A 23,577-nucleotide genomic window follows, 5' to 3' on the forward strand; every position below is an offset into this window, starting at 1 on the left:
GAGGTTTAGAATTGAGAGTTGAATGTCAAAAGTGATTTTAAACATGATCAAACAACACTATCGGAGGGTTTCTGTTTTTTGTCTTTATTTACAGAGGAATGTATGTCTGGCTTAACACATGAACCTTTATATTGACAAGTCCTGCAATCGAAAGCACATATTAATATGACAACCATTATGATTTCAAGACATTGTATTGACTCGTTAAAATCTTCAGTACACACAAACACACGCACACAAATATGTATACTCTGTCAATTTCAGAGATTACAGATTTACTGGAATGATTTCACGAGCAAATATAAAGATACAATGTAAAAAACTCTTACTTCAAAAATGTTCAAAGGAAGGCAAAACAAAAAAGAAAGAACCCACAAACAGGCTTTGTCGACACTTAGGAGGATATTATTGTTTCCATATCTGCTTGCAACCGGACATATTTATTTTTTCAACTCCCAATGTCTCATTGGAAGATGACGAACATCTATTGCACATTTCTAAATACAGATACACACAAGTACAAAGTCACCGGCCCTGGCTCTGGTCTCATTTCATTGGGAGGGAGTCAAGGAAATGAGACAGAGAGGACCAATCCTATGTCTCAATAATTACCTACACCCAACACATTACATTAATAACATGACATTTACAATATATAATAATAAAAGATTTGTCTTAAAGGAAGAACATTTTTTCAGAGGGAATGCTTGTCTTTTTTGTTGACCTTTTTTGCAACGGGAGTATTTTAGTGATAGTTTCAGCATTTGTCCTTTTTATTATTAGAAATATTATTGTGCTGCTGGTTTGTTGGTAGCTTTGGCTGGTGCTTTTATGCTTCTGGCTCGTAGTCCTGGCTCCCCTGGGAAAAGAGGAAGAGATTTTTAAGACACAGGCGGGTCAAATCTTTGGTTAAGGGTTCAAAAGTGTTGATATATATGTGCAACTTGTGATTGGAGTCTGCTGCAAACAGCTGCTCTCTTTCTCTTTCCACCCTGCAGAGGGCAGCAAAAGCCTAAACAAGCTTTAAGGATGAGTCGTGAGCCCATAGCGAGGTCCTTTTAACCCTGCACATGCCTCCTTCACACACAGTCATAAAACATACACGACACCCTCTGGGAATAAGAAATAGTCTTCGCAAATCTAATGTGTTCCAGATACTGGATTCTAATAGAAAATTCTGCCTAAGAGGTCTTGGTGCACTCTGTAGCACTCGAGCTCCATATTCACAGCACTGCAGGGAGACCCTGGCATTACCCACAATGCATAGAGCGTCATCACCACACCCATTGAGAGAGAGCTCACATATCGCTGGTGTAGCAAAGGATGGGGGAGGGGAAGCGATGCTGAGGAAAGGAGCAGGAGAGGGAGATGGAGGAGGACGTGGATGATACAAGCGACTGCCTTTGAAAAATTAATTTTCCTTTTCATTTCAGGGAATCTCAGTTTTATACCTTAAACCGATGAAGGCAATAATGCACAAACAAATAAAATAGAGAATACAACTAAATATATCTAGAATAGATTGAACATTATTGTCAAAATGAAATCCACCTCCAAATGAAGCTTTATTCTGAATGTTTTTAATATTTTAATATTTTTCTAACTAAAAACAATCCTTTTACATCCTAGTGGTCTTTTCCACATGACGCACTGCACATTGTGCGGCATCTTGATTGACTCTTAGCTATCTAAATTCTTTTTTCAAAGCAATATGTTCTGCAGAGTTTATCTCGCTTCTGACAGCCAAATTCCCAAAATAACCATCGGTGTCACACACCTATCCTTTCCCCACACATGCGCACACACACACACACACACACACACACACACACACACACACACACACACACACACACACACACACACACACACACACACACACACACACACACACACACACTCCCAGTGCTCAATGTAGGTAGGTGGTTCTATATTCGCTGTATTCACCATAACAATCTTACTTTAACACAAAGACATGCCATTTGTAATTGTAAGGCAGAAGACACATGTATGCACTTTGTGGGGTGTAGGCTGATTACCTGCTGGGACTCATCATATGTCTCCCCTTCTGCCTGAAGCATTGCATCTCCCTGGCCCTCCATGGCCTCCTGCCCGTACTCCTCAGGCTGGAGGGACAGAAAGACGGAGGAAATGAGGATGTAGGAAAAAATCTACGTTAAACATAGCAACTAAACATATTGGAAGTTACTACGTCTGTACTAAATCAATATTACATTTTAGTCACATAACGTAGCATTGGGTTTACCATAGATACGGACAAGGAGATGCACGGGAAGCTGGATTAACAAACATTTTGAGCTGAATATCATCGGCAGAGACCCTCGAAGAAACCCGCCGGATAAACCAATGATACCAAAACTAGTTCAAACCAGCTGGTGTACGGTAGACAGAAAAGTCCTGGCCAGTGTTGCTTTTTTCCTAATGCCAGCAGCTAGCACATGTGTGTATCTAGCAAGAAAGATGCTAGTTTTAGTTTAGACTGATATGTGTTTTTTGCTCTTGATTTAAGATTAACTTGAATTGTCTGTGTTATAACAAAGGAACATGTTACCGAAAGCCATGATGTAGCTCAACGAGGTGATAACTTATTCATTACTATACAACAATGGAAGCAAGGAGGAGTGAGACATTGGATGATAAGACAAGTTTGTTAGTTATTTTTTGTTTAAAGTAACAAATCTTTTCCTAGCTTATCTTTTTATGAAGTGAATGAATCCTGACACGGTAAAACTCTCCTTCTGAGAGCTTTCTGATGCAAACAGCGCTCCACCTTGGATGCACCTCCTACTTTGAGGCCTTAAAACAAAGATAGTGGGTCAACGCACATTTATTTTTAAACCCAGTACTAATCAAGTCAATTAGGTCGTAGAAGAACCGGCCATAATCCAGCTGGTGTTACTGCTGTAAGTCCACCGACATGAATAGGCCTTAAATGCTGCAGAATGGAAAACCACAATAAAACCACACCTAATCAGATCACTGACTGTGTGAAGTGCAAAATATAGTTACAGAGAGGATATACAGGCAACAAGTACAGTTTGAATCTCTTTTCAGGGTGCTGAATGATCCGTGTGCTGAATGATCGTTTTTATCATTCAGCGAGTGCCCCGTGAGAGCCTATTAGAGAAGGCTGTCAGATTTACTAGATTAGTGAGTCAGTGGAAGGAGTCCAGCTCTGAGGGATGAGGGCTTTGGACAGCACGAGGACCTCACGGACACACTCATAGTGAAATACAAAATGTCAACGTGCTCATAGCGCACGACCGGAAAAGTTTAAAAAGCAAAAAAGGCATCATTGAAATGCGTATTTTTCAATTTTCACACGTTGATATTTTCAAGTCAAGCCAGCTCCGTGTGCAGAGCAGACTGTGTGGTAACCATCAAGCTTCCTCCAATAAAAGAAGTGTAAAACAAGTGCACTGCTTACTATTATAATTGTATCAAAGCTGTCATCATCCAGCTTGTCACCCCTCTACATTTTACAGTGGGAAAGTTGAGGAAATCACAAAAATGTAAAGTAAAATATTTTGTTTTCCAGGGGTTTAAACCATTGGAAATGTGATATAAGAGGTATAAAAAAGCAGGGTGAAAAAATAATACAAAACTGAACATAAAAACCCCTCTGATATTACACAATTAAGGCATCCTGACTTCCCGTAGGTGTACGTGAACACTGCCATACGGTGTCAGATAAGAGCGACAGGGTGTTACACCTCTCTACATGTGTGCTACCAGGGAGCTGATGGCGTGACCGTGTACATACATTCATGTCTGCAGGGAATTCGTCCTTTTTCCCCAGGCCAGTGGCAGCAACAATGTTCCCGACGGCTCCATGGGTCTTCTCCGCCACTGCAGAGAGCCAAAAACACCATGAACACACACACGCACACACACACACGTGATCTGAACAGATTCATTGTTTTACAATTGACTATCGTACATAATGTCCACTTACACTTCAAAATTAACAAAACACAGTAACAAAACTGGGTCACTAATGAAGTTTGCATTTGACTATCGAAGGGAAAACTCACCTGAGCCCACGCCGTCTTTGGCCTTGTTACCTGGATTAAAAAAAAATGTTTTACTTGTTACAACACGTTACTTGTTACTGTTATATTACTTAACATTTTGTGTTTGTAGAACTTTAAACTCTCCCAATACTACCTACTTAATCACTACTGCCATGTACTCACAGTTTTAGGCTGCATTGTGATTTCTTGCATCATTTCTGCAGTACCTCAGTCCACCTTGATCTAGCATGAATCATGACACACTAATGCTAAGCCCGACATAATAAACAAGCAGGATTACATTCAAAGACAGCACTGCAGCGTCCTGTTCACTGCTCACGTGTGAAAAGTAACTGGCATCCTTCTCCTTGATCTCTCAATAGCAAACAATCATTTTTTACACAACTGATGCAAAATCAGTCATTTTTTTTATTTGCAGCTCTAAAAGAAATAATAGAGCAATCGTGGCTGTTTGCTACTTTTATTGTGAGGAGTTTTTCAACCAATCAGTTCTCGGACCTTGGGCAGAACTCCATCTATTCGTACTCCATCAAGCTGTTGGGCAATCAAACCGAGCCCACTGGTTCGGATCACTCAAGCATTGTCCTCCTATCTACAGTGCAGTAGTCACATGCCTTGTTCGTCCCTGAGAGCCTTTAAAAAACCCGCTGGGGAGAGATTAAATGAAGTCGAGTCTAAGTAAAACCGATCTAAGTTGGGGCTTTAAGGATCTGCTCTACCACACCGTATATACCGTAATAGAATGGAATAAAATCTATTTCAAGCTCATTAAGGGTTGAAAATGAAATTTCAAATAACAAAATATTTCTAATTGGCAATAAGTCATTAACATCAAATAAATGTAATAATAATTGTTTGCAGTAGCTATGGTTCAGAAAATGGTAGTATGAGATATACTGAGACTGTCTAGTAGGGTGCACACTGTTAATGCTCTATGAACGAGGCTGTCATTTAGGACATTAAATGGTATCTAGTACAACGGGTGTTTGCTTCTTTCTGCCTCTCGTTGCCTCACTCGCGCTGTGTGCACAGCTCAGCTGGGTCTACTCTCTGCAGCAGCTGTCAAAAGGTGGGCCTTAGGCCTATCAGATCACTCTCACCCCTCCTCCAAGAAGGGCCTCCAAGCGAATCATACGCAGCTTTCTAGGGCACCGTTCTGCTCCACAAGCAGCATGCAGGAGCACAGCGATGCCACACGACATGGACACGATGCTATCGCTATTTGTCCACCGTTGGCAAAAGGCCCGATGAGACACAGCATGGAGAAGGCTCAAAATGAGCGTGCATGTTGACCTGTTTGCTTCTGCCCGATGCATGACAGGGACAAGGTGATGAATATGAACAGGTGCTATCTAAATGCACACACGACAAGACAACTGGAATACATGGAATACAACGTCACTGAATCAATGGTACGGGCCTGTAGAGCAACCAGCAGGCGTGTCGCTGGGAATTTGGGTTTGTCAGTATAGACATACAGCTTGTGAAATATAAGACACTCATCACTTAATTATGTGGTGAATAACTAGAATGTTACACAGAGAAAAGTCAATAATGATCATGAGAATGTTCTGCTTTTCTGGATCTCATGTGACTGTAGTTGGTCTTGGGACTCCGGACTGTGGGTCTCATGCAGTTGTGATGAGCTCTTTACACCGTTTTCTGACATTTTATAGACCAAGGCATTTATTAAATAATAAAGAACATACTACTGAGAGGAATGGCTAATGAGAAGTATAGTTAGTTAGACATAAAAATAAATATATACAGCTCAAACTTGGTTCTGAACAATATGATTGCTATAATTTGTGTTAATATTTGAATTAATTGAGCTTGTTATTCATAATTTACACAATATAACTGGCTAGCAGTGCCTATCGTGATATTTAAATTAAATTTCATGATAATTATATGACACCAATAAAGAATTGCCTTAGATGGATGACCAGAGATTTAAGAGGGAAATTATGCATAGCACCACCGTCACAAGTAAAGGGTGAAGCTGCAATGTGACGAATGGGAAACTGTTTCATTATGAACACAAGATGATCAAAGCTATTGAGACGACCATTGAATAAAGTATAAGTAAAATGGATTGAGCCCAAAAACCTTTGAACCCATGCAACAGTAGCAGTGATCTTTGCAAATGGATTTACTTGTGTCCATTACAAATTAAACTGCACCGTAAAGGATCAAAGGTCCACGAAGGAGCTCTAGGAGCTTTACAATGTGCTGCCCCCACCAACCTGCGACCCCCACCTGGATTCCCATCTTCTGCCTGTAGCTCAGTCAAGTCCGGCAAAAGGGCACAAGGAGACTTAGAGCCGTGAAAATATTTTTAAGTGCATCCTTTTCTAAAAACATGTTAATACTGGATGTTTTGACGATACATAGAGTTAAATGATTATTTAATACATGGCATCAGCCAGCATAAATGAATCCAAGCTATTGATTAATGTCGAGGCAGATTTAGTTTTAATTGTATTATACTTTAAACTTTTAACTTCTCACTCAGTTAGATTCCACCCCACATTGAGTCCTATAAATAGGAAATAAACATGAAGGTGTAATATTGTCACTGTATCATGATAGTGGTGCACATCGAGGTTAGAGAATCAGGAATACACACAGCCAGCTGGTTGCTTACATGTTTGAGGGAAGCTAAATGAAGCTATTAATTGTACAAACGAAGGGTTTTTAAATAATTTTACCATTTCTTTCAGGATTATGCATCAATATTCTCTCTCCTGATCTGTTGCAGCTCATACATTCTATATCATTGGCCGTGGGCCAGTGGTTGCATGTCAAATAACCTGAAAACAGATGTGCGATCATCTTACCTACAAACATAACTCCTTCTTTAGTCTTTTCAGCTGCAACCGCGACCCCCTCCTTGGTCTTCTCTGCTGCCACAGCCATCCCCTCTTTGGCTTTAGACAAACCCTTCATAAACACATCCATCTTGGCCGAGTAACTGTGAAGAGATGGACCATACCTGCTGTTAGTCACCTGCTGGCAACTGCTGGCCCTTTATACACATCTCTTTTATATGCACGTGTGACATTGTTATAATAATAACACTTTAATTTCTACCTCTATGAATATGAGTCAATTATACGACCAAAATGAACTGTAAAAGAAGGCAGCACCGCCTCCTGTGGTACATCCTGACAGCTGCACTCCAGCCATCAGGCAGTAGTAAAAAAAAAAAAAACACTCTGTTCACTCATGCATTCAACCATCCATTGCACATCCTCGTCAAAGCATGAAATATTCAAAGGCTAAAAGATTTCAATGAAAGGGTTGACAGGGGAGGCGCTCATTAATTATTGCTCTCGGTGGCAGAGCGATGCAGCTGCGGCTGAGGAAAAGAACAGTCTGGCCCTTTTAGTTAAGGCACTGTACTTCAAACTGTAACTTACTGAAAGGAAATGCATTGCAGGGCCTACAACACGTTTCTGGGGGAAGGGAAGCACGACCTACTCGTGCACATCCTCACGCGTTACACATACGACTTGGGTGCAATCTGAGCTTGTACGAACACAAGCAGGGAAGCTTTTAAATAAAACAGACAACAGCTCGGATTTTGTCATTGCATTTCACACCGATCCAGATGGGTGTTGCAGGTTAAACCTTTAATTAGCACATGCAGGTATACATTTACGGTGCCGACCGATTTCTCACGTCTGCATCCGTGCCTCCCGGAATTTTCATCGTTACGTTATTTTCGCAGCTCAAATTGATACGAATATTCCACAAAAATCGGATTATTAAATATACACCGCAATGTTGAATAATTAGGGCACGGTAACATTTTAAAAATCAACGCATGCAAGGTCCCCCGGTGGTGGTGACCTCTAAACGTCTAAAAACTGTAACAATAACGTAAGAATGCATGAAAAGAAAAAGAGTCGTTACCTTTTTACGAATAGCCGTCGACTTGTCCCCGTATGATTCACTCGCACACTATCGTCTGAATGGGATTTCCAAGTGATCACTAGGTGGGCCTTCCGCGGGCTGATCTCCACCAACAGGGACGGCCCCCTTCACGGCGCGGCTCAGAATATAATGCCCCCCCCCCGCCTTCGCCCCCCTCTCCCCACAATGGTTCCCTCCACTACGGATCACGCCGAGATCTTAACTTGCAGAGCAATGAAAATGACTTTAACGGATCTGCACCCTCTCACGATGGATTAAATGTCCTTTAGCTGGATTGTCACTCATTTTTCAACATTCGATAGTGATCATAACGAAATAGATTTTTTTAATTTAGACTACTTGACCTACATTTAATTGTTTCTTGTGGATCCCCCCATACTACAACTGTCAGCATTTGCACTGCGTTTCATTAAGAAATGCAACCCCCGTCTTATATAAGTGAGGTGTCATATATTTTTCTGCATCCTTATCTTTAACTCCTTTAATTAACACAACAATTATTGATTATCGTTGGGTAGAAAACGTATAAAATGTATTATCCCAGTACCGCATAGAACGGGAGGGCGATCGGAAGGGAGATACCATTGTGAAAAGAAATGGGGCAGGGGTGTGTTTGTTGAAATATGTACGAATATATATATATATATATATATATATATATATATATATATATATATATATATATATATATATATATATATATATATATATATATATATATATATATATAAATGTTTATTCCTTATTTATTTGCCTTGTACAGGGGAGTAATAGTTGATCTGTCATTCGTCTTTTTTAAAATTTGGTCTGTTATTTGTGTTTCATAGCAATGAAAAAGATTGATACCAGAAGGGGGGTTTAAGCGTTGTAGCCTACATTTTCCACAAATTACGTCATCAGCGGACTCATTTCTGACAATGAGAACACCAGGCTATGGCGGTTTCTAGTGGAGTAAACTAAAACCGGAGAACACTAATAATGAACAGATTCATGAAGCCGACTTGTCGCGGACCTACAGTGCGCCTGACTTTATGACGTAGATCGTAGATGACGCGGGAGTAGCGAGCGAGTATTAATGAAATCCCCCTTCTTCCCTCCAACTCGTCCTTCAATTTGAGGAAACCCCAGATTACTGACTCCCTTTGAAAATGTCCTGTTTCATATGGTCTCATGGCCATTCTGTGCCATGTCCTGCGAGGACGTAACTAGTGAAATATGACGACCATTCTATCCTTCAAAGTGCAGTTCATACACACATGTATTCATTTTACCGTGTGAGATCACGTTTACTGTTAAGACGTGCTTCCACGTGCTTCAGTGCATTTGTACAGCAACATACAGTGGTCATTACTGTATTATTCATTCTACCAGTCATTACATTGTGTGATTTGTGAGCTGAATCGTGTGTTTGTTTTGGGCAGTAAGAATAAAGCTTCATCCTCCACTGAGTCCCATCGGGTACTGTCCAGGGTCCTGAACTGGAGTCTGTCTCTATCCGTAGTGCTGACACACATCCTTGTGGGGCAGGATGACAATCACACAGGTTTATCAATATTTCCATCAAAACCATTTTAACATGCAGATGGCAGAGATGTCTTTACATGCTGTTTTCCACACCTAGGGAGCGTAGATCAATTCAATACCATGGTTTCCTCACCCACTGTTGTGAAACTCTCTTGTGAGCATAACATACCAAACATGTTGCATCTCCAGCGCCCTTTACTGAATTTGCATATGAAGTCAAATGATAAAGCTTTTCATGATCATACCCTTAAGCTTGAAATTTCACTTTCTTGTTTCTTCATCTTCTTTGTATCCTTATGGTTGAAATGCACTTACTGTAAGTCGCTTTGGATAAAAGCGTCAGCTAAATGACATGTAATGTAACAGAGTCACCAATTATTTGGTTTGTTAACACGCAGTATTCCTCCATCTTAGCATCTGGTGTTAGCCGTTAGCGGGAAAAAAGTGCTGTCCCAATCATAGGCACAGTCTGGCTAAACTAAAGTGTGTCTCTGTACATAATACTGGTTGAGCCAAAATGACTTGGGCTGTCAATGATTTAAAATAAATTAATTCATTAATCGCACATTGTGAAATTCATTAATTCAGATTAGTGGCGATTTAATTTCTAATTGTTAATGTTATTTTAAACATAAAACTACATTTGATCATCTTGGAGGCAGAATTCCACCTGGTGGAACCTGTTGAACATGGCGACTTCTTCTGCTGTCCTCGTGCACTTTGCTCTCAACTCACCATAATTAAACGGCTGTGTTTGAAGCGCCAACCTCTCTCTCCAGACAAACGTACGTTAACCACGCACGTTAACCTATGTTAATTCTACGGGTTAACTGTGATTAACCCAGATGTCTTTTACAGCTGAGATGCAGGATAAGAGTTCTGCATCTTGGTTTCCTCACTAAGGGAACTTGTTGGCTGCGTCCGCCCTCTTGTGGTCTGTTGGTGTGAATTGCATGCCAAATATTTTTTCCATCTTTAGTGAAAAATATTTTAAGCAGCCAAAACAAAATCATCTCATAAGAGACAACAACTAAATCATGTAAGTCATGTAAATAACCCAATGCAGGAAGAGTTCCCGGAAAAAAATCAATTGGGGGAAGCTTTTAGTGGTTTTCCATATGTTTTGCTTACTATTTGTCACGGTTACTGATACCGGAGCACGGGAGAACCCAAATGCACGACGCGTACACAATGGACAAGACAGGAGGGTTTTAATCAAGGTTCAGGCAGGGTCAAAACCGGGAGATCCGTCAGGAGGCAAACAAGTCCAGAGGGGCAGGCAGGTAATCCGTGGACAGGGACAGGCAGGGTCAGAATCAGGAGGGCACACAGACAGGCAGACAAATCCAAAACGGGGCAGGCAGGTAAATCGGGGTCGAGGAACAGACGAGGTCGGGATCGAGAAAAACAGGATGGCTTCGGGAAACGCTGGAAAACTTGGTAGAACACACAAGACAATCTGGCAGTGAGCAACAGAATGTGACTGGCTTAAATAGTGAGTGACTGACGAGGGAAGGCACCACAGGTGAGGGTGAGGAGAACCAGGTGCATGAAATCAGGTGACGAGGTGGGAGGATCTGAAATGACAGGAGAGTTAGTGAACATGCAGTGGAGATGAATAGACTATGATGTGAACACCCAGTGAAGATGAAAAATAAACTATGATGTGGACGTATGTGTGACACTATTGACACAAACCTATACTTTGATTTACACTCACCGGCCACTTTATTAGGTACACCTGTACAACTGCTCGTTAACACTTAATTTCTAAGCAGCCAATCACATGGCGGCAACTCAGTGCATTTAGGCATGTAGACATTGTCAAGACAATCTCCTGCAGTTCGAACCGAGCATCAGTATGGGGAAGAAAGGTGATTTGAGTGACTTTGAACGTGGCATGATTGTTGGTGCCAGAAGGGCTGGTCTGAGTATTTCAGAAACTGCTAATCTACTGGGATTTTCACGCACAACCATCTCTAGGGTTTACAGAGAATGGTCCGAAAAAGAAAAAACATCCAGTGAGCGGCAGTTCTGTGGGCGGAAATGCCTTGTTGATGCCAGAGGTCAGAGGAGAATGGCCAGACTGGTTCGAGCTGATAGAAGGGCAACAGTGACTCAAATAACCACCCGTTACAACCAAGGTGGGCATAAGAGCATCTCTGAACGCACAGTACGTCGAACTTTGAGGCAGATGGGCTACAGCAGCAGAAGACCACACCGGGTGCCACTCCTTTCAGCTAAGAACAGGAAACTGAGGCTACAATTTGCACAAGCTCATCGAAATTGGACAATAGAAGATTGGAAAAACGTTGCCTGGTCTGATGAGTCTCGATTTCTGCTGCGACATTCGGATGGTAGGGTCAGAATTTGGCATCTACAACATGAAAGCATGGATCCATCCTGCCTTCAGGCTGGTGGTGGTGGTGTCATGGTGTGGGGAATATTTTCTTGGCACTCTTTGGGCCCCTTGGTACCAATTGAGCATCGTTGCAACGCCACAGCCTACCTGAGTATTGTTGCTGACCATGTCCATCCCTTTATGACCACAATGTACCCAACTTCTGATGGCTACTTTCAGCAGGATAATGCGCCATGTCATAAAGCTGGAATCATCTCAGACTGGTTTCTTGAACATGACAATGAGTTCGCTGTACTCAAATGGCCTCCACAATCACCAGATCTCAATCCAATAGAGCATCTTTGGGATGTGGTGGAACGGGAGATTCGCATCATGGATGTGCAGCCGACAAATCTGCGGCAACTGTGTGATGCCATCATGTCAATATGGACCAAACTCCCTGAGGAATGCTTCCAGCACCTTGTTGAATCTATGCCACGAAGAATTGAGGCAGTTCTGAAGGCAAAAGGGGGTCCAACCCGTTACTAGCATGGGGTACCTAATAAAGTGGCCGGTGAGTGTATATTTGTACAGTTCAGGGGAATCCCTTGAAAATGTACTATAGAAGCTCTCGTGTAAGTCCAGAGCTATTTAAGGTATTTCAAGTATTCCAAAGTTTCAACATGTTAAAATCATGAGTTTTAGATCTTATTTAACACAGAAACTAATAAGAATTCAAATTAAGATGGACGGGTCCTTGCTACTCGTTGCACGTTGGGGCACTGGACTGATGGTTAGAAATGCGGTCGAGGACGCCTGCGGTGTTCGCAAGTCAGTGGTGTTAGTTCATGTTTCCACCAGGCTTGGATTATAATATGGATGTATAGAGGGAAAGGATGTCATGAGAATTGAGATATATGGAGCAGTTTAGATTAAGTATGTCTCGAGTTAAAACCACTCTCTTTTCTTCTTTGCCACTATTTAAGTTTTCATTTAGTCTATCATGAACATCGTCAAATGTGACATTCTTTCTGAGTAGATTGTGATGTCTTTAATAGAGCAGCAACCGAGAGGCCAATGTAACTCTGGATGAGCGGCATAAGAAATACAGTTTGGAGTTTAACACCAGTCATGTGGGAGACACTGCAAACATGTGGAAGAAGCTGCTATGGTCAGATGTGACCAAAATGGACCCTGAACCCAAAACTGCCCATCATCTTGAGAACCCCATTGAGCACATGATCCCAACATGGAATTTTTGAGGTGCTGGCACCATTTCACTTTTTGAATTGGACCTATTCAATGAAAGAGATAAATATAACTAGAAAATGTCGCTTCCTGTTACCAGTGGGTGGCTCCGCGGCCGTAAATAGTTACACAGTAATTCCATTTCAGGTAGAGAGTACACATCCCCAGGGTGTGACTTGGTAATAACCAGAACATTCTGATGTACCAGTCCAAAATTAAAGCCTCTCAAAATACCATACATGAGCCAATTTCCCAGACTACGTTTTCTCATTTTCAGATTAGATTTAAAAGCAAACAATCAATACTTTCATTACCATTTCACTTCAGGTTGATAGTAGAAATCCCCAAGCTGACATTCATGATTAACCAGGACATTCTGATGTTCCATCCCAAAATAAAAGCCTCTCAAAATACCATACATGACCCAACTTCCTTCGCCCTACTGCGCCCTACGCACATAGTTTAATATTTCTTCCGGCAAAATTCAACTTTTAGAGCCCAAGGTCTCAAGAGCACACTGAGTGGATTTGAAAAGAATCGGGTTTAATCCCTCGGAGGAGTTCGGTCTTTTACAACTGTAAGAAATTACAGTTACAACTGTAAGTCGCCTGCTCAGCTTCCGTTTTATTCCTTTTTTTTGGAGAAGAAGCACTCAGCGGTCCACATCAGATGACTGTACAGGTTAGTGGCAGCGTATGTGAAGTAAACTGCGCCAGCTCCAAAGAACGAGCAGCAGGCCAAAAATAAAAAGGTGATTCACCGTGCGTTATATTCCACGGGAATGAAATGAAATGTTCCCCGTGTGCTATTTCCAAAATTGCTGGCACAGTCGAATTCCTCAGCCTCAGTCGGCAGTGGTCCCTTCGGCCTGCGGTGAACCCGCCTTTATCCTTCATGGCGTCTTTCCACCCCCGAGGCTCCTGCACAATACTCTTCCTTTTTCACAGCGAGCATTATGTAATTCCAATCAATCTGAGTTATTAAATCTTGACACAGGTCAGGCCGCGCCACAGCTGAAATTTACAGCTGTTTAGATTGCAAGTTGCTTTCCCCCGTGCCACGTGCACACACACACACACACACACACACACACACACACACACACACACACACACACACACACACACACACACACACACACACACACACTGCTTCTGCCTTCTGGGGCTGAGTGAAAATAAGCCCCGCCTGTGAGGGACTTTAGATATAACTTTTACTCCCTCTTAAATGCTTTCATGAGTGATTGGGTACATTAACCGTATCAGAATGCATTGCCATATTTTAGTTTGCCATAAACTGTATGAAAAACAGAAGGGAGGAGGCGCTTGTAACAGGTCTTTGAGTAGAAAAGCAAAGTAAGGAAGCCCTAAACACCTCTAGATGGCAGCAGATACTGTTCATTTTCTCCGAAAGGTGCGATTACCCTTCCCAGCAGTAACCGGGGTACACATCGCAACCAGACATGCGTCCATCCATTCGGTTTCATGAGTGAAATATTTACTTGTCTATGACACACATCTGTTGGTTGAGTGTAGCTGTTATTAGATGCTGCTGTCGTCCACTCGAGCCCTGCCAGCTTCCCAGTTTCTCCATGAGTGTGTGCCACCAGCAGGTTCAGCATTGACGTCCAAAAATAGAACCTTCAAGATGTATTTCTACTGCACATGTGGTAGCGTAGCCTCCCGGTGGCTGTTGTAATGTGCCCTGTTTACGGCTTCAGAAGGATTTGTTCTCTATTTGTTTACAGCAGCCGTCTGTATTTGTCACACAGAATGTCGCCGTGACCTCCTCGTGTCTCTTAAGAATACATGCCCTTAATAATGAGTGATTATTTATGTAATACTTGTGAACACATTTGTGTAGCTTTACCCAGTGAGTACATTATACACATTATACACACCGTGGGCAAGTCTATAGTCTGCTGATCGAACCATCCTTTGGGTATAATAGCGGATGCACTGAAATTAAAGGCATTATGTAAATTGTACATACAAAGTGCCCCAAGCAAGTCTCCATCTTCTTTATGCATGCAGGCTTAATTCAATTAATCTGTGTGAGAGCACTTTCCCCAACGATTGAACTAGATATACAGCACCTAAAGTTACGCCAAGCTATACAGATTAACAATGTGACGTACTGGAAGCAATATAACAATTATGTCATAGCAATTTGTTAAACTGTCTCAAGGCCGAGCGCATGAGCAGAAGGATAACTTATGGAGATTGTAGGGCCGCATGTGTGTGTATTTGTTCCTTACAGGAAACGCGTCCCCATTTCTCTTTTATTCGTCAATTTCTGGCAGTTACATAAACCAATCCCAGCTGGCTGGTTGCCTGCACAATTGCCTGCTATTAATGTTGATGCATAATTGCATTACATAATGTGTTGTGCTGTCTTTTAGAGGAGTCAAACAGCTGTGGCTGTTGGCTGTCTCTGCTGTGCAGAGAGTCAAGTATTCTCCTCCAGCAGTCCAGACAAGCGCCTAATAGTAGAGGGGAGCCGTCACAGGTCATGGTCAATGTTAAGCCATATCAATGGGGCCTTTGTAACAGCTGCACCACTTCGTTACATTTTGTCAATGAGCTGAAATATTTTGAATCCAGTGAGATTTGATTCATTCGTATTATTTTATCAGACTGCCGCCTATTTAAAACCAGCCGTCACACAATGCTATCAGTGACTGTAAGAGAAATCGATCTCTGTTGTAGGGATAAATAGAGATAGATAGAGAGAGTGTGTGTGTGTGGGGGGGGGGGGGGGGTAGGACAGTGAACCAGCAGATGGTAGTGCAGCATCGCAGAGGAGCATCTCACAGAGCAGGACGAAAAATGGTGCAGAAGACAAGCTGTCTGGAAATGAACGCTGCAGATTCCGAGGTACGAACCTCGATGGGATAAAGGGGTAATATCTTACCCACACCATCATTGTGCACGGCAGCAAATTAAAAGAAAAAAAAAAGAAGGATCCTGAATGACAGCAGTATAATTTTCAACAACCCCCATATGGTGTACTCAGGGGGACGATTAAAAGTGGAGCGCCTGGATAGCAGGGGTACAATGAATGTATGTGCGGATGTCTGCAGTTTTGAATCCAGTCACTTACGGAAATTAATCCAGGATTGAGTGCGATCATAAGATTCAAACTGATGATTAAACACTTGATACGGCAAGAACACAGACAACCAGCTGGGTTAACAGAAAGCAAACAAGGAAAGGAGCAGATATCAAATGAGTTTACATGTGATATGTCAGAAAGGCTTTACAAGGACCTTGTTTGGATCGCAAATAGCTCATTTCACAGGGGGATTTGTAATTTGATGTCATCAGACGTTGCTTTGTTGGCTGATACCACAAGAAGTTTATGTCACATATAAAACTCTACCTGTTAACAAAGCTGAAATATTTAGCTGTTTCATTTTCAGCCCTTTGAAATTTGCCACGCAGTAGGTGCATGTTAAAAGTAGGATCAAACCGGCTGATTCACACAGGTTTCCATATTTGTCAACAGAAAGCCATATATTGTTTTTTTTTGCTGTAGGCCATTTGGGAAATATGTGTCTTTGAGCTCTATATTGGACGGGCCCGGGTAGATTCACACTCTAAAAAGTGCTTGGAGAGGTGGTGGTAAAGGAAGCTGGCAACACTGTAGCAAAAGCCCCAAACCGGATCGGGACAGCAAGTGGCCAATTATAACAATGGAGCATTTTCTGTTCCCATCAAAGAAAAAGAGGAAGGCAGGATGTTGTGCCCTGGTAATGCAATGCAATCGATGAATGAAGAGAGGAGTATTTAAGGTGAAACACGTTGCACAAAATATGTTGTGACAAAAAAAAAAACCCTCAGCGCTCAAAACATCAGCCTCAAGTTCTGAGCCGTATCCTTTGAAGTCCTGCAAAATGGCTCTCATCAGATGAGAGCTCCGCAGACTGAGACATCCAGCTTATAAAAACGCTGTGATTGGAAACCTGGTGAGCTAATGAGTTTGCACTTCTATCTTCTCAATTTGTGAAGGCTTTTGTGCCGAGGCCTTTGAGGCTTTTCTGTGCCAAGTCTTGTAATAGTGTTCTCATTGTTCGCCTGAGAATCTGACACTTTTCAATGTAACTTAGGGGGAATCCATCTCTAAACTTCACATGGGAAAGACAAAGAGGCCGGGTGAATTATGGATATTGCTGCATTGAAATTAAGTTAACAAAGAAATGGCATCAAAAAAAAAAAAAAAAAGAATCCTGTCATAAAAGGCTCCGAAGGATTTTTTCTTTACAACTGCATCTGCCGCAGCAACGCAGCGTAACAACTCATAGGCAGACCTTGAAACCTAATGAAAGCAAATCAAGCCATATTTCTCCATTGACCTCTCCTTTTGTCGGCCGGAGAGTCTGACCTCCAGCATTCTTTTCCGTAATAATCATCTGTAACTAATAGCTATTTGCTCCTGAATGATATGTATATTATTCTCACTGGTGGCTTGTGTGATATTCATCTCTCTCTATTTCTAGTCTAGCAGCGAGCAGAGAGGATTTTATTACACACTGGAGTTGTTCAAATTATCGGGAGGGCAGCGACCGCAGTGCTTGTTTGAGCTAAAGATGCAGACTGTTAAGATCGGCCTGGAGCAAATCCAGAGGGCTGGTAGAGTCTTCAGGCATGTCCAATCCTATCCATTCAACCATTAAGGCCCCAGAGTGGACCAGGGGAAACATTACAGCCCTCAGATCAACTCTGAAGCAAAGACACCAGGGTCTCTTTTCTCCTTTAAACTCAGTGCTTCCTTTAACCCCTCCTCTGAAAAAAAAATGCAATAATTCTCACACATGACAAGACGGCACAGAACAGTCTCCATATCCTTGTCACTATTTCCAACTGCTGTACACTGAGGTATTTTAATCATAGTCACTCGGCATGCAATAATCCGCTGTCCTGGGAGGAATAAACATGCAGCAGAGAACAGAAAACGCACAGTATCTCATTATGCACGTTATTCCTGGACAGCTGTTTGCAATTTCTATAGGTCAAACTACTTAAGGAGAAGAATTTAATGAGATAGCAAAGAGGACGTCAAAACAAATGGCTCCCGTATGAAAGTGAGAATTCCTCGATACAGTCGGTACAGTAAAGCGCACACACCTATCTCTCTATAATGTGCAGACACACGCAAAGACGCACACAGTATTTCTATGAGGCTCAAGGTTGTCGCGCTTATTAAATATATCAACTTAACCACTGATGTCATTGATCAAAAAGCCTATTCCAGTTCTATTATTGTGTTAGAGGGTAAAACAATTGCCAAATGACTTTGTGAGGTGCACTCACTTGGTAAACAGATCTGAGATGCATTAAAGCCTTGGAGATTATCAAGCCTCAGTCCAACAATTTGTGGAGATTGCTCTAAACACCTTGCTGGTGCCCTTCCTCGTCCAGTTGAAAGTCAATGGGAAACGTGGCAGGGAGCCCGCCAGTGCCACAAGAGCCCCCCCCCCCCCCCCTGCACTTCAATCACGGCGCACCCCATTGGCTCGCTCCTTCCGTGTCCGGGCCTTGTTCAACCATATGTCGCTATCAATACCTCGGACCCAGTTTTATAGTCCAGATGTACTTTTGGGCTTTTATAGCACCAACGACACTGCTGGACACACTTAATCAGGGCATCTTTGCTCCTTGATGGACATGGAACTCCATCCGGCCCTTATTATCTCCGTGCTGTGCCTTGTGGTTGACTGTAGCTGAGCTCTCTGACCTCTGAGTGAGGAATGCGAGTGTTTTTCATGTGCTTAATCACAACGCGCAGCGCCTACTGCATTGATAGCATCGATCAAAGGAGGATCAATGCAGTCTCGAGGATGTTCGAGTACAACGGACCTTAAAAGGTTTGGGAAAGGCTTGAACATTGAATGCAGTCAGTTTAAGATCTCGATGCAGCTTAATTAAATGGGGTTGGGTAAGGGATGAGTTACTGGAGGTAATTAGCAAAAGCGAATGTTCATCTAAATAATGTAAATTCAGCCAGGAGCTCATTAAGAGCACATAAACAATATTGCCTTCAGATTTTTGAAAACATATTCTTAAAGAACAGTGTCGATTTGCCACTAAAGGTTCCTAAATCTGATGTGTTTTCCGCTTAGTTGTTTAATGTTGTGCCGACACTCAGGATATTTGAAGATATCTGAGCCCAATCCCAGAAGGATCAACACTCGAAGCATAATGTAGTAATCTCCATAAAACCTTATTCAAATCAGCTTGGAAAAAAAAAAGGATTGTCTTTTTGCCTCATGTGAAAAACTCAGCAATAATTGAAAAATAACTCAAAAACAAAACGTATCTCTCTGTATCAAGATAATGTTTTCAATCAGGTTCTTGTAGAGAGCTTTTATGGTGTGCGACATCACAAAGTGTTTCTTAAGATGTTACTATTTTTAATTTGGACTCTTCTGAAGGGGAAAAAGCCTCCGCATGGATAGAGATAAAAACATTTGCTCCCAATGAATAAATAATGACAGGAAACGAGGTGCTTGCATTCATTTGCAAAGAAAAAAAATTCACACATTTTCCGTCTGAGTTTATAGCCAAGGATTTTGGGGGATCATTTACCTCATGGCGGGGTGTTACGATATGCAGCTAAATATAGCTGCAAATTTTAAAAATGCAGTGTACTTGACAGTAAATGAAATGGAAGAAATTCTACAACCTTTTTATTTAAAAAAAGGTAGAATCCAAATGCAAACTGGGAGGAATAGCTGAGTGTGTTTTGAACTGATGAATAAATATCTGCTTTTCAGTCTTCATCTGTGCATCTTACCCATTCAAATATATGCCTTGTTTACATAAGCCAGATATTCTTTCCTCCAAAAACAAAGCTTTACACGAAAGCGTTACTCAAATCACTGGTACGCTGCAGCAGAGCTGATGGAGACAGTACTCCTTCATCTGCAGAGGACCACTGAGCGTCTGCAGGCTAATTGTCTCTTTCATTTCCCAGTGTGTGGCAAACCGTATAGCAGAGCTTCACGATGCAAGAACTGGAAAAAGCTGCTGTCTTTTCCCGGTGGGGGGAAAAAAAAGCTAACCCAGACGTGTGCCAGTGTCTGGTCGGCCATTTATCTTTAGAGGACAGGCCAGTTGTAAATCTGACTATAAAGATATTCAATTAGATATGGCGCTAAACAGCTCAACAGAATAATAATGAATATATCGCCTTGGGGTTGTGTCTTAGACGCCCCCCCACCACCCCCTCAATGTGCCTGTGCAGAAACAGGCAGGCTGAGTTCATTTACCTATGATAATACGTTATCTCACGCTGTACTAGCTTTGTTCCTGTTCCTTCGGTCTCTGAGGAATAGCCCTCTTCGCAGAAGAAGAAAACCTGATAATGTGGTAAACATTTTAACTGACTATCTGATTCTTGGCAGGGATTTGAGCGAGCGGAGTAAATAATAAGAGCAATGATCTGTCCCAAATGGAAAATTATTTGTGACTGTGAGGTATTACATCACTTAACGGTAGGACTGAGGGGGGAAAAAAAGATGAATTAGCACCTCCAGAGAAAAGAAACAGATCCAAGATTTCAAGGGTAGCAAAATCTCAGCCAATATATTTTCTCTTACATTAGACTGGTGCCCTGCTGCAAAAGAGTACTCTTTCCATTTAGAGATATACAATATGGCTGATGACTAAATGCAAGTCTTGGTCACACGCGCAAATATTTTCCACGTTTATTAACGTTTATTAACTATGGCGCCATCAAACGACTTTAACTAGAGTAAGGCTTGTATTCTACAGCTATCAAAAGTGTATGGCTGCATTTCACATCAGAAACTACAGGAAGGCGGATTCTTTCTTTTATGTACAAAGGGAAAAAATAATGTGGTGCATGTCAACTTTTCAAAGGGGGGCGGGGGGGGGACTTCTGTGAACTCAGCACATTTCAAACTCGTAGAATACAATTGAACTAAACAACTCGTGGTTGGAGCCGAAGGTCTTAATCGGCATGTGATTGCCTTTCATTAGTCACCGTAGGAATGCTCGACGCTTTCTAATGCCAGTTGCTGTGTGCAAACGCATGGATCCAACAGATGGCAACATTGTTCCTTTGGAACAAGTCACTTGGATATCTGCCAGTGAGGTACGGGCGCATCCACAAAAAAAAAAAACCCCTCCAAAATAAAAACAGCCATCAAATACAAGTGTGGGCGATGACGATGTGACTAATTGTTGCCATGGTGATCTGCTCTTTGAGATAACGTCCTGATGGTAAGGGAGCGAGCCGGATGGAGAGCGGAGGAGAACAAATGAGAATGGAAAGGGGAGGAGAGCAAACGAGTGAAAGAAAAGAACCATTTTTTGAAGGAGGAGAAAGGAAAGATATAATGTAAGGTCAATTTAATGTCCCCCCCCCCCCCCAGTCATTTCAGCCATGTAAATACCTTGTGACTCATTTATTGAAGAAGTGGCCTTCACCCTGCGAGAGTGTCACTTGTCATTCTACAATTACTGCTGCTCAAAATGGATTGAAGCATTTCCCATTACGGCTCCATAACAACATGGTAACAGGGGAGTAATAGTTTCATAGTTAAGAGGTGAAAAATGAAGTAACGCCACGAAATGAATGACCAGGCGACATTTGGGTTTGTGGCTAATTTACGTTACCCGAAAGGCTGCCGTAGTTCTCCGACATGCTTGTGAAACTGTGTTAATATGAACCAAAGACTGCTTTTTTCTTCTCGAGTAGTCTTACCATGATAATGAGGGCCTCTGAGCAGAACCATTGTGTTTTAACCATTGGCTCAGGTTGACGCAGTCAGAGCGGTGAGCGTGGCAGAAACCGCGCTGGTTGCCGTCTGGGACCCGACAGGCATCATGTCGGCAGATCTTCCACACTGAAGCGTTGAGTACGTCTGGCAACAACATAACCTATGTTGTGTCTCATGTTTGACTAAATGCATGTCTAATGGGGACATGAATGGCATACAGACCTGGTAATAACGAGGTTATAGAGGTTACGGTTCGTATAATATAATGGGCCATTCGTGTAATACCTTAAAAATGACATACCTCCGACGTGAATAAAAGGGAAAAGAATGTGGTACCTGGCTGTTGCAGAACTACAATAAGCGATTGGACAGCTTTGCTCTCTCACTGATCACATGTTTCGAGGAGGGCCTGTCAGTTTGTAACTCTTATTTTACACGTGAATTGTGACACGAATTAGTTTTGAAAAGCGAGAGAAGTTCTTACACCCAGGTTTAATTACGCTCCGATCCCTCTAGCACCGTTCTTCTAAAAGTGAAAAAAGGACGTGCTCACGGGTTTCTATCTGGGAGAAAAAGACGCTGCAGCTGCCGAGATTGCACTTCTCTCTTCGACAACCTGCAGGATCCTTTCATCATCAGCCTTTCACTGTGACCGAGGCAGCGCGTCTGGCGCGTCTGTGTTGTTTTCTCAAGCAGCGTTACCCCCCCGCAGCAAGTGCAGAGACAGTGTCCGCCGTTATGACGTCGTTCCAGTGACAGAAGCAGACCCGTTGCATCAGCCCTTTGTTTTTGCTCCACAGGACAAGGAACGCAAGACGGGGAAAGTGAGGCGAAAGAACAGAACAGACTCTTCTTTTCAACAGCGTGCATACAGTTTTTGGCGTGATCAAGGTCAGCTCCTTAATAACGCAGACCACCGCCTGGGTGGGATATTTCCCCCCTCCCTCCCCCGGCTTACCATGCCGTACTGTTGCGTAATAGCAACATGTGAGCCGGCTTGTCACAGTACCGCCTGTCATGTGACAACCTGCCACCTGGCAATAGTTCCCCACTGGGGCTGAGTGATAAGAGGGGAGCTGCAGATAAGATGCCGTCTATTGTGCAGGGGGGCCAGGGGCCGGGGGGCCAGGGGCAGTGCCATTTACAAGGAGGGGAACCGATCACGCTCAGAAGAAGTGCAAGGGAACTGCCTTCGTGGGGAATTTTGATGCCCCTCGTCGGGAAAAAAAACAACTTTATAGCAAAGGCCTTGCAAATAGCAGCCGCCACTATAGGTGACTTATCATTACTCACTCTTGCACGACTGCACTGTGCGTGACAATGACGCAGGAATGTGGATTTGTCTTCGCTCGCTCACAGGCTGGTTGCTAAACGACACTGAGGTGACGAGTCCTGATGATTCTGACATGATGCATGTTGTCTTTCACAGAGCAACATTAGTCGGTAGTACATGTCCAGTTGCTCCTACTACTCATCCTCGTGCCTGCCACTGTGAAACTAGCAAAAAAAAAAAAAAAAAGGCGACCCCATTCCCTTTTTCCTCTTCACGTTTCTTGCTCAATTCCTTCAAAAAGCCTCTAGTCAATTTTCTAATGCTGCAAAATAGTGGCAAATGTGTTTTTTTTTTTTTCTCTCCGGCCACATCGTAGAAGGAGAGCAGGCCTTTTTGTCATGTATGCATCCCTGGGTGTCCCCTCTGCTGTTTACAGGACAATTTGTTTCTG

General features: G+C 42.5%; 1 protein-coding gene across 1 annotated transcript; it reads right to left on the reverse strand.

Moving 5' to 3' along the window:
• Positions 1–63: 63 nt before the first annotated feature.
• Positions 64–8,100, reverse strand: sncb (synuclein, beta). Its single transcript, XM_037460045.2, has 6 exons — positions 7,974–8,100; positions 6,896–7,029; positions 4,056–4,085; positions 3,785–3,870; positions 2,040–2,126; positions 64–859 (listed from the first exon to the last, which is right to left on the reverse strand). The coding sequence occupies exons 2-6, from the start codon at positions 7,014–7,016 to the stop codon at positions 830–832; spliced, it is 354 nt and encodes a 117-aa protein (XP_037315942.1). The 5' UTR covers positions 7,017–7,029; positions 7,974–8,100; the 3' UTR covers positions 64–829.
• Positions 8,101–23,577: the final 15,477 nt, after the last annotated feature.

Source organism: Pungitius pungitius, chromosome 2 (genome assembly GCF_949316345.1).
Source record: "Pungitius pungitius chromosome 2, fPunPun2.1, whole genome shotgun sequence".
In the NCBI taxonomy this organism is placed as follows: Eukaryota; Metazoa; Chordata; class Actinopteri; order Perciformes; family Gasterosteidae; genus Pungitius; species Pungitius pungitius.

Bases quoted from the DNA above. Each gene is read 5' to 3' on its own strand.
- sncb (XM_037460045.2), bottom strand. From the start codon at position 7,016: ATGGATGTGTTTATGAAGGGTTTGTCTAAAGCCAAAGAGGGGATGGCT. The intron at 4,086-6,895 runs GTAAGATGATCG...TTTTTAATCCAG, and splicing joins AGAAGGAGTTATGTTTGTAG to GTAACAAGGCCAAAGACGGC. The intron at 3,871-4,055 runs GTGAGTTTTCCC...GGCTCTCTGCAG, and splicing joins CAAAGACGGCGTGGGCTCAG to TGGCGGAGAAGACCCATGGA.